Here is a 19,039-nt window from a genome sequence, read left to right as displayed (position 1 = left end):
CTCAGGCTTGTTTGAAATGCAGCTGTCACACCTGTGACTCAGCATGTACTACTGGGTGCCACAAACGATGCTCTACATTTGGATGCAAAAATTAGATAAGGCCTAACAGAAGCCAGATTGTGGCTAAACTTTCATCTAAAGTGAAATATTTGACCCCCAATACTAACTTTTAACTTACTGCTGTGTAACTGCAGACCAACATGGGACAAGTTAGGAAAGGCTATATTTTCTTTTGTGAATTACTGGAAACACTCAGGTATTAAAATGTGCTCCAAAAATGTTGCAGATAATCTGTCTGCCCTATCTAGGGTAGGAGGACGTTTAAAAATTGTTTTGGAATAAAATGCTGATATACAAAATATATCATGACTTTATCTATTACAGCACCATAGTCCATCATCTCTCACCTGGACCCTGAATTGATCTCCTAACAGGTCTTCCTCCCCTCTTGCACTCTTGTTTCCCTCCCTGTAATCCATCCTCCAAACACAGAACAACCACAGTGACTTTAAAAACAAAATCAGACCTACGTCCTCCAACAAAGGTCCACTACTTTTTTTTTTTTTTTGAGACGGAGTCTCACTCTGTCACCCAGGCTGGAGTGCAGTGGTGTGATCTCGGCTCACTGCAACCTCTGCCTCCCAGATTCAAGCGACTCTCCTGCCTCAGCCTCCCCAGTAGCTGGGACTACAGGCGCGTGCCACCAAGCCTGGCTAATTTTTTGTAATTATAGTAGAGATGGGGTTTCACTGTGTTTCGATCTCCTGACCTCGTGATCCGCCAGCCTTGGCCTCTCAAAGTGCTGGGATTACAGGCGTGAACCACTGCGCCCGGCCAAAATCCACTACTCTTAAAGCAAAGTCTCTTCATCCTGGCTTTCAAGGCTCTGTCTAATCTGACCCACTCTAACTTTCCAGTCCCTTCCCATGCCACTTTCCCCGTCTTCTTGGGTTTCCACACACATTCGGCTTCTTCCTGCCTCAGGCTTGCTTTAGGAACTCAGGACCATGTCTGTCTGTCTTATTTGCATCACCCTAACAGCATCTGAGCTGGTGCTTGGGGCACAGGAGGCACTCAATTTTTGAATGTATGAAAGCTGAAAGTCTGTAGTGCAATAAATGTCCATTAGAGGGCTCCCTTGACACTAGAGAACAAAACTAAATGTTAGATGAGGATGTCCACAGTGAAGTATTGACAAAGTGATCATGATACAATAAATACATTTTTAAAAGCAGCGCATTACCAACTCTCTTCACTTCCTTCTAGCTGTGTGACCAGACTGTCCTGTGACTGCCTGGACCTCTATACACACAGACACCCACAGTGAGGTAGCCTCTCTGTTCCTCAGTGTTCACATCTCTAAGTGGAAATAACAATGGTACCTCCTCTCTTAAAGGGCTGGGGCAAGGATCAATGAGATAATGCATGTAGAGCCCTTAGTTCATTGTCTGGCACATGAAAGTCCTCAATAAATGGTTGACTCTTATTACTTCAAGTCAATTAATGGAAGTTAACTTTATCTGTAATGCCTTTTCCAATCATTTTCCTGTGTCCAAATTTCACCTATTTTTCAAGGCCCTGCTCAAATACTGCCTCTCATGTATAATATAATTAGGCTTAATCCCCAAATCCTAAGGCCCCCCTTGTGGCTTGCCTTTACCTTCCTTCCACAGCCAAGCATTTGGACAAAGTTGTCTATATTTCCATTTGTTCAAATGATCATGATCAATTTTCTGCACCTGTAGAAACCATTCTCTGTAAGCTCACTCATAGCCTCCCTATTCTAAATTCAATGAAAACCTTTCAGCCTCTTTGTCACTAGCTACTGACACTGCTGACCACTCCTGCCCCTAGAAACACTCTCATCCCTGTTTTCCCCCTGCCTATCTGGCCACACCCTTTCCGTCTCCTTAGTCCTCCACTTACTTCATGCAGCCCATGAATGCCAAACCCACAGGCTTCCTAACCCACAGGCCTCTTAACCCACAGGCCTCTTATCCAGACTCTTCCATGAGCTCTAAACACTACTTGGCTTTCCTACAGGCATCACAAACAACATGGCAAAAACAAACTCATCACTGGGGCAAGGGCAGGTAGGTTGGGTGAAATTTTTTTTTTAATTAAAAAAACCCCAATTCATCATCATACTTAGATCTACTGCATATTGATCTTGATAAGATGGCAAAATCATCTACTCCATTACCTGAGCCACAAATCTCAGATCCAGCCTAAGTGGCTTCATCAAATTCTCATTCTCTATGTCCCTAGCTTATTCCATTTGATCTCAGTATCTCTGCCTTGGTTCTTCCTGCCTAGATGCCTAGACTACTTTAATATAGTTTCCAACTAGTCCCTGGACCTCTACTCTTTTTTTCTAAATTTTAGAGACATGGTGTCACTCTGTCACCTAAGCTGGAGTACAGTGGCATGACCATACTCCCCTGTAATCTCAAAGTCCTAGGCTCAAAGTCCTCCCACCTCAGCCTCCTGCATAGCTAAGACTATAGGCATGTGCCACCGTGCCTGGCTAACTTAAAAAAAATTTTTTTTTTTGGTAGAGATGAGGTCTCACTATGGTTCCAGGATTGTCTCGAACCGGCCTCAAGTGATCCTCCTGCTTCAGCCTCCTAAAGTGTTGATATTATGGGCATGAGCTGCCTGCCTGGCCTTTTTAAAAATAGCTTTATTGAGATATAATTCATATTCTATGAAATTCACCCACTTAAAGTGTACAATTCAGTGAGTTTCATCACTATCTAATTTTATAACATTTTCATTACCCCACAAAGAAACCCAGTAGCAGTTACTCCCCATTCCCTCCTTTCCCTAGCCCCTACAACCACAAATCTACCTTCTTTCTCTATGGAAAGAGACAGAGATTCCTATTCTGGACACTTCATATAAATGGAATCATTCAGTATGTGGCCTTTTGTGACTATCTCAACTCTTGTCCCCTCCTCCACTCCATTCCACTCTTCACAGTTACCAGACTGATTTTTTTTTTCTCTGAGATGGAGTCTTGCTCTGTCACCCAGGCTGGAGTGCAGTGGCACAATCTCAGCTCACTGTAACCTCTGCCTCTCAGGTTCAAGTGATTCTCCTGCTTCAGCCTGCTGAGTAGCTGGGATTACAGGAATGTGCCACCATGCCTGGATAATTTTTGTATTTTTAGTAGAGACGGGGTTTCACCATGTCTAATCTCAAACTCTTGGCCTCAGGTGATCTACCTGCCTCAGCCTCCCAAAGTGCTGGGATTACAGGCATGAGCCACCACGCACAGCCGAAATTGATCTTTATAAAACACAACTCAGGCTGGGCATGGCTCACACCTGTAATCCCAGCACTTTGGGAGGCTGAAATGGGTAGATCGTTGGAGTCCAGGAGTTCGAGACCAGCCTGGGCAACACAGCGAAACCCTGTTACTACAGAAAAAAAACAAAAAAACAAAAATTAGCCAGGCATGGTGGCACGCAACTGTAGTCCCATCTACTCAGGAGTTTGAGGTGGGAGGATTGCTTGAGCCCGGGATGTCAAGGCTGCAGTGAGCTGTGATGGCACCACTGTACTCCAGCCTGGGAAACGGAGTGACACCTTGCCTCAAAAAACCAAAAAACATCAACCCCCGCCACCCCAATTTATGTCACTCTCTGGCTTAAAATCCTTTAATAGCTCCTAGTAGATTTCAGGAAAGAGCTCATGTACATAACGGCCCTTCCCAAGCTGCTTCCTGTCCATCCCCCCAACCAATCCATCCACTATTCTCCCTTTATTCCATTCAAACATTCGTTTCCCAGATATAACATCCTATGTCACACCTCCACAGCTTTCCCATGTGTTTGTCTCTGCTCGGAGCATGCTTCTCTGTCTTCCTTATCTACATACTTGGTCCTCACCTCTTAACTCTGCTCAGCCCTTCACTAGTGACTCAGATGCATGGTGCCTGTGTTGCCATGGCACTCATCTAGCAAACCCGTTATTCCACTGTGCTGCAACACTGCTTTATCTTCTCCCATGAGACCATTAGCTACTAGGTGAGGGCACAGACCATGTTTCACTTAAGTCTTCAGCATTTAGCAGAGTGTGTGGCATGAAGGAGTCACTTCAATACCTGTTCTGTTGATTGTCAGTAATGATCTTGGAATTAGCATTTGTTTATGCTCACCCCAAAATACGAGGAGGCAATTTGCAGTAAAGAAGCTGAAAAGTCACACACACAACCAAATTTCATAAGACATGCAAAGGGCACATGATCTGCACATGACTATGAGAACTACACCAAAAAACATTCTTCACAGAAAAAGCAGTGGATGAAAACCATTCTGGTTTGGTGGAGTTCCACGACAAAACAAAGAAATTGTTGTTTCATTGCCAATTTCTCATGTTTAAAACCCAAACTAATAACTGATTTTGTCCTTGAAAAACTGCCTATAGAAGTTATGTTGTAGAAAATATTTCTCATTTTTATAGAAGAATTTAAGCCACTTTGGGAGGCCGAGGCGGACAGATCACCTGAGGTCGGGAGTTCAAGACCAGCCTGACCAACATGGAGAAACCCCATCTCTACTAAAAAAATACAAAAATTAGCCTGGTGTGGTGGCACACGCCTGTAATCCCAGCTACCTGGGAGGCTAAGGCAGGAGAATCCCTTGAACCCGGGAGGTGGAGGTTGCGGAGAGCTGAGATCGTGCCATTGCACTCCAGCCTGGGCAATAAGAGCGAAACTCCGTCTCAAAAAGAAAAAGGAAAGAAAAAAAAAGAATTTAAGCATGTAAGTACATTTAATGAGCCATCGGGTGATGAGAGTAATTTTTGATAGGGGAAAAAAGGTGTAAAAAAGTACCTGTAGATAAACCTTCTTCACACCAGGCACATAATCTGCAATCCGGCCAAACAGCAGTCGTCCAACTCCTGAAGTGACGCCAATGCACATGAGAACAACCTCTTTATTTTTTTCATCTTGAAATCTTTCATTTACATGTTTCATCTATAGGCCAAAGAGAAAGAAACCACACTAAATATGGTAGAAAAACTTGACAAATTTGAGGCTTTGCATCAAATGCATTTGCTTCTCTGCAATGTTATGGGCTTGCAACTTTTTCCAAATTTCAATATTTATGAAACTTGTCCTGTGATAATTTTCATGAAAACATATGAAAAAAATTAACATGTTTTAGTTTTCATTTTTAAAAGCATTTTTAAGGCCGGGCATGGTGGCTCACGCCTGTAATCCCAGCATTTTGGGAGGTCGAGGTGGGTGGATCACCTGAGGCCAGGAGTTCGAGACCAGCCTGGCCAACATGGTGAAACCTCATCTCTACTAAAAATATAAAAATTAGCCAGGCGTGGTGACGCACGCCTGTAATCCCAGCTACTCAGGAGGCTGAGGCAGGAGAATAGCTTGAACCTGGGAGGCAGAGGTTGCAGTGAGCTGATTGCACAACTGCACTCCAGCCTAGGCAACAGAGCAAGACTCCGTCTCCAAAAAAAAAAAAAAAGCATTTTTATAAGAGTCTTTATTTTTCAACAAAGGTTAGAAGCATGCAATTATAAGCTGCACTGATCCATTAGCTAAAGGAAGAGAACAGACATTTGAACATACCTGTTCTCTCAAGGTCGCCCAAGGACCCGTTACATTATCTGCTCCCTAAGAGACAGTTCAAGGGTCAATTCTGGAGTTTTATTTCTTCCAGGAGGACCTGAACCAAATTGACACCCCTGAAATGAGGTATAACAGAGCGTCCAGAATAAAGCATAAGGTTCTCTACCTGTAAAGTTGCCTATTTGTGTAGCATTAGAACAGATTAAAATGCAGGGGCAGCTTAACATAGCAGTTAAAAGATAAACCTCTGGAGAGGCAGACTGCTTGCGTTCAAGTCCTGGTTCTGTTCTTATCAGCCTTGTGGCTTTGGGTAACTTCTTAACCTCTAGGGTTTCAGTTTCTTTGTCTGTAAAATGGAAATTGGAAAAGTACCTACTTCAGAAATTGGTTGCGAGGATTAAATAAAATGTCTGTGTAAAGAGCTTAGAACAGTGTTTGGCACACAGTTAATAACAATCAGGTATTAATTTTAGCTTTCTTTTTTTTAAAGGACCTTTCTCCTCCACTTAGTGTACTTATAACAGAGACTACAGTGACCTGTGGGCCATAGATAGCCAGTGAGCATATTTTGTTTGACCTTTCCATAATGCCTGACAATCACCATCCCCCACACCACACATTGGTCTGAGTTCTGGAAGTCTGCAAGCAAATTTCCCACCAAATACAACCACCCATATAGTGCCCATGTGGCAGTGCATAGCCTTTCTGGGTGATATCTCTTTAAAACACTTCTCATTTCACATTTTAAAAGCCCATTTATGTATCCCAACACCATCTCCTTTTTCTCTTCTCTTTCAAAACTATTAACTGTTTTCCCTAACTTCTGTGTTTTCATACTGGTCCAGAATAATCCTCCTAAATATGGCTTTAATCTCATCAATTCCTTATTCAAAGGTGGCCCACTGCCTACATTTACACTCCTTAGTTTGGTATTCAAAGCTCTCCATAATCTGTTGCTAATCTATCTTTGTACCTTTATTACCTACTGATCTTTGACTCAGAAGTAGAAAATTCATCTGACTTATAAGCCTGGATTAAAAAAAAAAAGTAGAAAATTTAAATGTCTAAGGGCTCAGCGAAATAACATAAGTAAAACAGGTTCATTGGAGAGAAAGGACATATACTTCAGTCGATTATTATCATATAGGTCTAGCAATGTTGCCAAATCTACCTCTAGGAGCCCTTTAATTTAAAAGAAAAGTCAGAAATCCGGATTTTGTGTGGAAATGTTGGCACCTAATTTAAATTTAGGACACCGTGTGATCCAGCTCTACAAAAGTCTAACAAAACACGTCTGCAAACTGCATTAGGCCTGCTTTGATCTCAGCCCTAATCCCATCTGGCCCAGTAGGACAGGTTTATTCACAATGTCACTTAAACATGCCAACATGTTCTTATCCATCTACATTTCTGCTGCCTCTTCTACCCTCTTCAACTTCCTAACTTCTTGTTATTGCCAAAAGTTTTCATTTGGCACCTGAGGTATTCCGTGTTCCTACCCAGCCCTGTTAATGTCTCTACACATTCTCTTAAGTAGACACTTCATGTAAAATTAGACATATCCACTGCTGTTTCAAAGGCACCTCAAAGTCAACAGGCCCCGTGCTGAACTCAACTCACCCTCACAAATTGCCTGCCCCCCATTTCAGTTAATACACTACCGTTAGCCCAACTACCCATGGCAGAAACTGACAGCTACCCTAGATTATTCCCTTTCCCTCTTCAAATCCAAGAGTCACCACTGAATCCTGATGATTTACTTTCTAAATCTCTCAGACTTGTTTCCTTTGGCCCACGTTCCTCATGGTATTTTAGTTCCATTCCTTTCACTCCTCACCGGGACCACTACAGCAGTCTTCTAACATGCTTCTTGCTTGAGCCCTCACTCCTAAATCTCTCCCCTCTAACCTATGTTCCCTGAGAACACCAGGTTAGGTTCAAAATGAACCTGTCTCCAACAAACAAAAATAACAGGCATTCTTTAGTATTCATAAAAGACTGAATCTACCAGGCATCTTTTTTTTAATGAAACTAAGAACACCTGTCTGTCAAATGGCTATTACTCTTTATTAGTGGTTTATTATTTCCCCCCTGCTCTACTTTGTAATCCTTAAAAAGAATAATGTGAAATGTTTGAGGTATTTTGAAAGAAGATAAATTGGGTAAATCCAAATTATGCTTAGGTAGGAACTTAGTTTTTCAACTAGAAGGGGCATTATTTTATTTTATTTATTTATTTATTTATTTATTTATTTATTTATTTATTTGAGATGGGGTTTCGCTGTCGCCCAGGCTGGAGTGCAGTGGTGTGATCTCGGCTCACTGCAACCTCCACCTACCCGGTTCAAGCGATTCTCCTCCCTCAGCCTCCAGAGTGGCTGGGATTACAGGTGTGCATCACCACGCCCGGCTAATTTCTGTATTTTTAGTAGAGATGAAATTTCACCATGTTGGCCAGACTGGTCTCAAACTCCTGACCTCAAGTGATCTGCCTGCTTCGGCTTCCTAAAGTGCATGAGTCACCACGCCTGGCCTAGAAGGGGCATTATTTAACCGAATTTTGTTACTGCCATGATTATTTAAATAAAGCAAGAACTTCAGCTTCTAATACTCCTCCCTATTCCCACCAAAATCTGCAAACTAAAAAAGTTTCTTTGGTCAGTATGTGAGAGAATCTGGTGATGCTGGATCTCTGGATCCTTTCTCACTGAGACAGTAGTACCCAGGAGGTCTGGTATGTTCTACTTGTGGCCTGGGCTGTCCATGACTGCTGCTGTTTTATAAATTTCTGCCCATCTGTCATCCTCTGGAGACTGGCATGCACTTTAGTTCAGCAGAAAGTGAATATAGGACAAAATGGATATTTCTAATACAGAGTTGTAGAGATATGAAAATGTTGAAGAGATGTTTTCATACTTAATCTATTTTTTTAACCAATTTAAAGCTTATGCTAGAGGTCACTGTCTACACGGGATAATATTATGCTGTAGAGCAGTTGTTTAAAGTTAACTTTAAAGATAAGTTAGACTTTATCTAAATGTATTAAGTGTCAGGAATTCATCTTTTTTTTTTTTTTTGATGGAGTCTCACTCTGTCACCCAGGCTGGAGTGCAGTGGCATGATCTCAGCTCACTGCAACCTCCGCCTCCCGGGTTCAAGCAATTCCCCTGCCTCGGCCTCCTGAGTAGCTGGGATTACAGGTGCCCGCCACCACGCCCGGCTTATTTTTGTATCTTTAGTAGAGACAGGGTTTCACCATGTTGGTCAGGCTGGTCTCAAACTCCTGACCTCATGATCCACCTGCCTCGGCCTCCCAAGGTGCTGCGATTACAGGTGTGAGCTACTGCGCTCGGCCAGGAATTCATCTTTTATTTATGTTCTTAAACATCTGTTTAATCCTGGGTTGCACACTTCCAGGGGATTAAAAAAACCTTGCTAATTGACATCTTCAACACTGACTGTGCCTGAATCATTTTTTCTTTTTGAGACAGAGTTTCACTCTGTTGCCCAGGCTTGAGTGCACTGGCGCAATCACAGCTCACTGCAGCCTCGACCTCCTGGGCTTAAACAATCCTCCTACCTCAGCCTCCCGAGTACCTGGGACCACAGGTACATGCCACCACATCCAGCTAATTTTTAAATCATTTTTGTAGAGACATGGTCCTGTTATGTTGCCCAGGCTGGTCTCAAACTGCTGGGCTTAAGCAATCCTCCACCCTTGACCTCCCAAAGTGCTGGAATTACAGGCATGAGCCACCACACCCGGCCGTGGGTAACTGTTTCTGACCAGCCAACTGAAGGCAGGTTACTTTCCCCTCACTAGAGCCCACAGACAGATCCTGTTTGAGAGGTCTCAGGCAGTAGCCTAAGAAAGTGATCATCTCACTGGAATGGCCTCAGCCCTGGCCTCTCTCCTCTCCACCTCTCTTACAGGGGAGCCACAGTGTAAGACATTTGGAGACATCACATGGTGTTCTGATGAAGAAGCTAAGGCAGAGTCCTCTAGCTCTCATATATCAACCACAGAGGAAGTTAAATGGGTGGCCACAGTACAAAAGCAGCTCCAATAAAGCCAACGAACATGCATTAGAAACTCAAGCTTCTCATCACCAAATGGTTTCACGATAGAAGAATGCCCAACAGAAGGGAACCCCAAATCACTTTATTTACAGAAACCTGTGAAGTGCAGTGGTGGTACACACCTGCAAAGCAAGGATGCCATTAATCAAAAAGGTCCAATAATTACCTACTGTACTGTTTCCTAACACTGTGTAATTTGGCCATGCCTTGATGGTCATTATCTTCCTCCTTTTAAGGGGGTGAGTACTTTTTGTTTAATATCTTTTATGTAAGGTTTATGGAATTTATTAAATAAATATGATAAAATACTGGTGCACACAAGTTAGACTATATATCTTTGGGGAGTCATAGTTTAAAAAGAAGGGGGATTACTGGAGACTCTTCAAACAAAAGTAACTTTATTTCTGACAGAGGACTTGGAGTAACAGCTGACTGACAACTACAAAGTGCTAACAAAGGCCGTATACAGAGGCCAGGAAAACAGGGCAAAAACAGGCCCGGGGAGGAGTAGAGACTGTGAGACTAAAATAACTACAACTGTCTTCTAGGCAGAACTGAGCAAAACAACCCCTCTACCCCCACCCAGTAGTTATCATCCACTGCTGCTGCAGTTAACTATGCTCTTTGGGAGATAAGATTTCAGTCACCCAGTCATCATCTGTATTCGTTTATAATGATTTTGATTCTCTCATCTCTGTCCTTCCTCATCAGATACACATCATCGAACTGGAAAGGGGTGGACAATGGCTAGGCATGTACACTCATTTTATGTCTAGGAGAATAAACTCTTCGGGGGAGGGAGGGAACCTGTATGTTTTACATTTACATGGTACATCAAAAAATGGGATAATAAATGCCACATAATATTTACAGCAATTATGGAATTCAAACTGATTCTTTCAACTTCCTGCTTTCCAATACGGACACTAAGTTCAAAGCACTTTTACTCACTGCTATTCATACCAGAGACTGGCAGCTTCAGCTTGTTGCTTCTCATTTACTGCATTTTGGAGTAATTCTAAGAAAATATCCATCCAACATTTGAAAAGCTATTCCATAACTCTAGAAGACCATTCTGCCTAAACATACTTTTTTGAAAGGTAAACTCAAAAAGCCTGGGCCCTTTAAAAAAATAGACGTACATCTGAAAGGGAGTAGAAAGCCTGCAAGCGTGGGTTAATGGATAATCTGAGTTTGTTGCAAATAAAAACTTAACACTACCCTTTGACTTAAAAGTAGGATGAACAGAAATCTTCTGAATGAAATGAGACAGTTTATTTTGGTTTTTTCTTTCTTTTTTAAACGATTGTGTTTCCTCTAGCTGTGTTTTTGCTAGAGGAAGTAAATTAAAACAAGTGGGGCACTCCCTTAGGAAGTTTTGCATGAGCACTGCACACCAGCAAGCCGAGTGAGGTGATTAAAGGTGGAAGAAAACGAACTCCATAGATTTGAGTACATAAAATTAATCCCTTTACACCAGAAAACACTGAAATAAAACTTTATGGCCACTGATAGATATTTATCGATTAGACCAGCCCCAAAATGTAATCTTAGCTTCTCTAATCTGATCAACTGTGCCTTTAGACTAAAGTATCTCTAAGATGCACTTAGAGAAAAATTTCTTTGCTTGCCAACATTTTTAAGGACTGACATCTTTTGGTAGCCCAACGATATTTCTGTTGTGGCTAAACTGTGGTACAGGTACCTGCCCCCTCCTCAGCAGCTGACCAGGTGGAGAGCAGACCTTTGGCCTAACAGGACTGTAGGAGGCATGGGTGATTGGTTGTTTGTTTTTTTAAACAGCTGATCTTTCCATTTCATTAAGATGGGTTTCCATGGTGTAGATAATCATGCATGGCACTGTTAAGACATGAAAAAGGACTGGGAAAAAAGAAGTTTCTGGAATGCAGATTATTTCATAGCTACCAAAGGGCAGAAAAAAGAAGAGTTCAGAAGGAAGAGATGGCTAATGGTTTAAAGAACCTAATTTTGAAAACATTTCTAACTCTAAAAATTCTTTAAAAGCCTCTATTTGTACTTGTTTTTTTTTAAAAAAAAAATTTCCCTGGATTACAAACAAAACAAATAAACAGTCCATCTACGACATAGCATCATTTAGATAAGATCAAGATTTAGTAAAATGTCCTAGAGGAATTACCAACCAAAACCAGCTTGGATTTAGATGCCAGTTTAAATAACCCTGCATTTTAGAAGTTTAAAGTAGACTTCATCTTAAAATAGAAAATAAATCACTAGGATTTTTAGGTAACTTGAAATTATTTAGTGGCTCTAAATAATTTCTGTGCCAGATATTTCACAAGTTATCAAAAATTGTTCTGTTCCTTCCTGAACAATGAAAGGTTTAATCTGTTAGTTTATTTAAATTTTTATTAATTCCACCTACATTCGATTTTTTTTTTTTTTTTGAGATGGCATTTTGCTCTTGTCACCCAGGCTGGAATGCAATGGTGTGATCTCGGCTCACTGCAACCTCCACCTCCTGGATTCAAGCAATTCTCCTGCGTCAGCCTCCCAAGTAGCTGGGATTACAGGTGTCCACCACCATGCCCAGCTAATTTTGTATTTTTAGCAGAGACAGGGTTTCACCATGTTGCCCAGGCTGGTCTCAAACTCCTGACCTCAGGTGATCTGCCCACCTCAGCCTCCCAAAGCGCTGGGACTACTGGCATGAGCCCCCACACCCAGCCTAAATTCAAATTTGATTCTGAAGTTTCTTTCTTGGAGTTTCATTCTTGGCACACCAGACTTACCACTCTCAGATCCTTGGTTCCTGGCAAGTTTGAATGAACACAACAGACCGTGTCTATGCTGGTCATCAAGACGGCTCCTGAGGGCTCAGCCATGGTTGGCAGCCTACCTGCATGACTGACTGACTCCGATACTTTGGTAGAGCACTTTGAAGATATAAAAGTGGTTGCAAAGGCTCTGTAAATGTGGACTCCTATTTGTGATTCATGCTCCTTTGAGGTATCATGTACTTCCATGTTTTACATTTATTAAAAAACAAGAAAAGGGGACATGCTCTTTAAACTTATTCTTGGACTGATCTAGTGATAAAGTCACCTATCGGCTAAATGTGCATGCAAATGAACAGGTAGGTGTGGGTTATGGAGTCTCTAATCAATAGTGGAATTACAGTCATGTGCTACATAATAACATTTCTGGTCAAAGATGAGCCACATATATAACAGCGATTCCATAAGATTATAATCCTGTACTATCACTGTACCTTTTCCATGTTTAGATACACAAATACCATGTGTTACAACTGCCTACAGCATTCAGTGCAGTAACATGCTGTACAGGTTTGTAGCCTAGGAGCAATAGGCTCTACCTATGCCATATAGCCTAGGTATGTAGTGACTACACCATGCAGGGTTGTCTAAGTACACTCTATGATGTTTGCACAACAATGACATTGCCTAAGGATGCATTTCTCAGAACATAGCCTCATTGTTAAGAGATGCACGACTGTACATGAATTTGGAAAAATAGTCCAAAGTGAACAAATGCACACAAGAAAAGGCTAGTTGAAATGATATTAAATTTTATAAGTTTAATATAGGCTTCTCTTTTTTTTAGACAGAGCCTCACTCGGTTGCCCAGACTGGAGTGCAGTGGCAGAATCTCAGTTCACTGCAACCTCTGCCCACGGGTTCAAGAGAGCTTCCTGCCTCAGCCTCCCGAGTAGCTGAGATTACAGGTGTGTGCCACTATGCCCAGCTAGTTTTTGTATTTTTAGTAGAGATGGGGTTTCACCATGTTGCCCATGCTGGTCTCAAACTCCTGACCTCAAATGATCTGCCTGCCTCGGCCTCTCAAAGTGCTGCGATTACAGGCGTGAGCCACCGTGCCCGGCCTAAGATAGGCTTCTGATATGGTTTGAATGTTTGTCCCTTCCATATCTCATGTTGAAATGTGATTCCCAATGTTGGAGGTGGGACCTGGTGGGAGGTGACTGGATTTTGGAGGTGGATCCATCACAAGTGGCTTAGCACCATTCCCTTGGTGATAAGTGAGTTACTGCTTGTGTTCACTAGAGATTGGGTTAAGAGTGTGGCAGCTCCCCACCCATACTCTTGCTCTCAATCTCATCAAGTGACCTGCTGCTTCCACTCTGCTTTTGCCATGAGTAAAAGCTCCCCGAGACCTCACCAGAAAACTGAGCAGATGCTGGGGCCATGCTTCCTATACAGCCTGCAGAATCGTGAGCCAATTAAACCTCTTTTCTTTATAAATCATCCGGCCTCAGGTATTTCTTTATAGGAACACAAGAACCTAATACAGCTTCTTCTTAAAACAGAAAAGGATACATTCAGAAAGCATTATTTAAATCACTGGGATCTGAGGTAACTTGATAACTTATTTAATGACCTTGGCAATAGTGTCAATAAGCATGTATTTTGTAAATTCACAAAATTGGTTCTACCTTCTGTTGGTTATTGAAATTTTAACTTAAAGATTTGATTTTTGAAAGAAACAAAGAAATTAGGCCATTAGTTCTTATTCAGCTTCCTAATTTTTCCCTTAATTCTGAAGTGAAGAAAAATGGATCCTTCCATGAAAATTCTACCTTTCTTCTAACCTCTCTTCACTAAGATTTAGGCTAATGATGTTGGCTAAAGTGCTACTTTGCCAAAGTCTCCTATCTATCTCTTTCCCTCAGTCTTTGGAAGGCATGATGTTCAGTCTTTTTTTATTAATCCTAAGAGCCATCTAATTGCTGGCTCAAATTTGCATCCATAAATCTAATTTGTTTTTACCTGAATGAAGATTAAAATTTGTTGAGTAGGCCTAGATCAGCTTTCCTTCCACTGTTATCATTTCCACATACTTCTGATATTGTCTATCCCAACTGCTCCTTTTCTTATTCTTATTTCAGAGTTCTGGTGTGGAGGTTGGGGAAATGAAATTAACATTAGTCTCTTGGTATCCGTGGGGAACTGAACCCAGCACCTCCTCAGATACCCGTATCTATGAATGCTCAAGTCCCCGATATAAAATGGTGTAGTATTTGCATGTAACCTATGTATATCCTCCTGTATACTTTAATTAATCTCTAGATTACTTATAATAACCAATACAATGTAAATGCTATGTAAATGATTATTCTGCCTTTTTATATTTCAATGCTCTACACAGAGAAACTTCTCTAGTAACAAACTATGATCCCCAGAAATGGTCCCTGAAAATATAGTCTCCTGTTGTTGTTGTTTGTAGAGATGTGGTCTTGCCATGTTACCCAGGCTGATCTCAAACTCCTGAGCACAAGCAATCCTCCCACTTTGGCCTCTGAAAGTTCTGGGATTACAGGCATAAGCCAGTGAGCCCAGCCTGTATTTTGTTTTTAATCTGTGTTCTGTTTTATTGTTTTTGTTTTGAGATGGGGTCTCGCTGTTGCCTAGGCTGGAGTGCAGTGGCACGATCACAGCTCACTGCCACCTCAACCCCCTAAGTAGCTGGGACCATGGGCACATGCCACTATGCTCAGCTAATTTTTATTTATTTTTATTTTTATTTTTTTGAGACAGAGTCTCGCTCTGTCACCCAGGCTGCAGTGCAGTGGTGGGATCTTGGCTAACTGCAACCTCTGCTTCACGGGTTCAAGAAATTTTCCCTGCCTCAGCCTCCTGAGTAGCTGGGACTATAGGCAGCTGCCACCATGCCTGGCTAATTTTTGTATTTTTAGTACAGACAGGGTTTCGCCATGTTGGCCAGTCTGGTCTCGAACTCCTGACCTCAGGTGATCTGCCTGCCTCAGCCTCCCAAAGTGCTGGAATGCTCAGCTAATATTTTAATGTTTTTGTAGTGATGGCATCTCACTATGCTGCCCAGGCCAGTGTTTTTTTATTGTTTTTTTTCCCCCAAATATTTTCAATCCATGGTTGGTTGAATCCAAGGATGTGAAACCTTGGATATAGAGGACTGCCTATATTTTAAATATGTTTAGTTTTGTCTGGTAATTATACAGTCAGTGTTCAGGAGGAAAAGGACCACACCCTGGTAGGAGGACAGATAAGAAAATGGAAGGCCTGTGTACTCTGGATTAAGGCAGCCTACAGAGCAGAGAGAAAACTTCTTTGGACTGGGAATCAGATGTCCTTGGCATGGTAGGGAAAGAAATGTCTTTGGAGTCAAATTATGAACTCTACTCCTTATTGAGGCTAAAATCTTGGGCATCAGTTTCCCAGTCTCAAACACTACACATTGGTTCACAATTTGGTTCACAATTTAGGCAGCAACACCTCATTAGGGTTGTTTTAGAAATTTGTGGGGACTATTTTTATTTTTTTGATATACTTTCGCCCAAGCAGTAACTTTTCTTACTTTTTAATTTTTTATCGTGATAAATTCCTATTTCATAAAATTTGCCATTTTAACCATTTTAAGTGTACTACATTAAGTACATTTACATTGTTGTACAACTGTCACCACCTCCTCTCAAGCTGAAACTCTGTGCCCATTAAATAACTCCTCATTTCCCCCTCCCTTTGGAAACCACCATACAACTTTCAGTATTTATGAATGTGACTTCTCTGGGTGCCTCATCTAAGCGGAACCATAGAGTATTCGTGCTTTTGTGCCTGGAGTATTTCACTTGGTGTAATGTCCTCATTGTTCATCCATGTTGTAGCACGTATCCCAAGCATTAACTTACTTCCTTCATTTCTCGTTTCTGTAACAAGTGGGACATTACTGATTTTTAAAAATGTTATGTATATAGGTAGTTTTCTTTTTTTTCCCTAAAATCAAAGACAAGGCCTGGAATATAGAGGTCTTCTTATCTAGGAATTTTATTTCAGGAGAGAAAAGGAGGCACCGAGTATGACACTGCTTTGGGTACACAGGGTTGCTGTGAAGGTGTAAGGGATGCAGAGTTGAGAAAGTGCCTCACAAGGAAGCGGGGTGGTGGGGACATTAGGTGATTCCTAATCCTGGGCAATTCCCACCCCATAATTCAGAACAGCTCTGAGGGCTCAAGAGCCTAGCAAGGAAATATCTGGCAGAAAAAAGCAATTAATGCTTGAGGAATCAACAGGAAGCTAAGAATTGTCCTCTGAGAAAATGCTGAAAAGGACAAGGTCAGGAACTGAAAAGTCCCTGAGAGAGCACCTGAGGCGTAAGGAGCATATAAAAGAAAACATGTGTTCACAGAAGCAGAGATAACAAGTTGGGACAGGGACACTTGGTTTATTATTGAGGATATTATAATGCTTCATAAATTCAATCATCAATATGTGGCAGCATTCTAAATCCCACTGATATGTGTGTGGGTCAAGAGGGGCGTGGATATCTGTTAACCTACTTGTTGGGTGATGTTCACACTCAGACACCCCATTCTTCTGGAAGCAGCAGCTGGGAGAAGGCACAAAGCACAGGGCATTATTTTACTCCAGCAAGACTGACTATACTTCTTGGCATCCATTTCCATACCTTTAAGTTATTTCACATTGAAACTACTCTAGATAATTATAAAATCACTTTTATTTCTATTATTTAAGGTTTAAACCTCACCTTGTCATTAACTATATGTGTGTGACCTGAGAAAGTCTCTTAACTAACTCTTCTCCCTGCAAGATGGAGATAAAACTGTTCTCACCTTATTATACATTGAAGAACAAAGAAAAAAAGCACTTGAAGAACATAAAGTGCTATTAGAAAGTAAAGTAGTCATGAGTAGAGAAATTAGTAGACCTTGTACTCTACCAGCCTATAAACTCAGCTAGCCTATAAACTCAACCTGAAATCAGTTAAAAAAGAAAAGAAAAGATTGAGTGCCAGGCACATGCTAGGTGCTGGGGCTAAAGCAATGAAGAGAAGACGCTCTCCCTACCCTTGTGGAGTGTTCAGTCTACCCTACCCATTTCTTCCTTAGCATTTCCTGAGGTGTTAGGACACTTCCCACACAAAACTCCCCAATGTACCAATGTATTTTGTAGATAAATCCACAGTTTTCACCAGCCTTTCCCATACTTACATAGACTATATTACCCAATATAAGGGCCTAACAAAAATACACTACTGCTGTTTTTCAATTTAAGTTAAAATTAGATATTTTCAAATGTTTGTGGATTTATTTCTCCCTCACAAATTATAAATATTTTAGAAGTTTGGGGCCTACATTACAGGGATAATTTCCACCCCTGAGTAATCCATGAATCATTTCTAAAAACTACTATTCAATTATCTATAAATATTTATTTTTGGCTAAGTATAATTTGGAACACAGGACAAACTTGGTCTACCTTACTATAAGCAGCAGCTTTGTTTTAGTTTAATTATTTCTCCATGATCAGTTCTCTAGATTTCTTCTGTATTATTACCTCTTCTCTCAAGTTCCTATGCTAGTACATTATATTTTGAAAAGAAAAAACTAGCTTGTTTTGATGAAAGTGTTCTGTAAATATTAAATGTCCCCATGAATGAGTAAACAAGTGGTCAGATAAATAAAGATCCTTATTCATCTCAAGTAGGAGAATGCTGGTGAATACTGCCTAAGTCACAAAACTGATAAATGGGCAAATTGTCACTAACCTGAACAGTCAAATTGCAGCAGATGTTGAGATCTGAAGGAAAATAAATGCAAGGTTAGAAAAGCTAGAAAAAAACAAGAAAAGCATAGACATCATTGAAAAAAATCTGAGAAAAAGTAGGGACAAAGTGAAGGAGAGAAGGTGTCTTAATCATTCACTGTAATAACCACATGAGACCAGGAGTGATGGCTCACATCTGTAATCCCAGCACTTTGGGAGGCCATGTGGGAGGATGGCTCATGCCCAGGAGTTTGAGACTAGCCTAGGCAACATAGTGAGACTTCATCTCAAAAAAAAGGTAATAAGAAGAATAACCACATGAGAACTAAGTAACACAAGTGTATTATTAGAAGAGATAAGTAGTTAATAAAGTATATAATATGGCTTGGCTGTGTTCCCATCCAAATCTCATCTTGAATTGTAACTCCCATAATCCCCATGTGTCCTAGGAGGGGCCGGGACTTAATTGAATCATGGGGGTGGGTTTTTCCTGTGCTGTTCTCATGATAGTGAATAAGTCTCATGAGATCTGATGGTTTCATAAAGGGCAGTTCCTCTGCATGCACACTCTTGCCTCCTGCCGTGTAAGACATGGTTTTGCTCCTCCTCCACCTTCCACCATGATTGTGAGGCCTCCCCAGCCATATGGAACTGTGAGTCCATTAAACCTCTTTTCTTTATAAATTGCCCAGTTTCGGGTATGTCTTTATTAGCAGCATGAGAACAGACTAATACAGTAAATTGGTACTGGGTAGTGGGGTGCTGCTGTAAAGATACCCAAAAATGTGGAAGCAACTTTGGAACT

At 41.3% G+C, this 19,039-nt stretch overlaps 1 protein-coding gene across 1 annotated transcript in view; it reads right to left on the bottom strand.

The window, feature by feature from the left end:
• Window positions 1-19,039, bottom strand: part of SLC16A10 (solute carrier family 16 member 10) — a 140,386-nt gene that overhangs the window by 11,866 nt on the left and 109,481 nt on the right. The window contains exon 4 of the mRNA XM_004044534.5: window positions 4,841-4,984. Within this exon, the coding sequence (XP_004044582.1) occupies window positions 4,841-4,984 (144 nt within the window). The remainder of the gene's footprint in view (window positions 1-4,840; window positions 4,985-19,039) is intronic.

Source organism: Gorilla gorilla, chromosome 5, assembly GCF_029281585.2.
Source record: "Gorilla gorilla gorilla isolate KB3781 chromosome 5, NHGRI_mGorGor1-v2.1_pri, whole genome shotgun sequence".
NCBI classification, from domain to species: Eukaryota; Metazoa; Chordata; class Mammalia; order Primates; family Hominidae; genus Gorilla; species Gorilla gorilla.
Note: the sequence above shows the minus strand (reverse complement) of the source record. Positions and strands in the feature narration are given on the sequence as shown.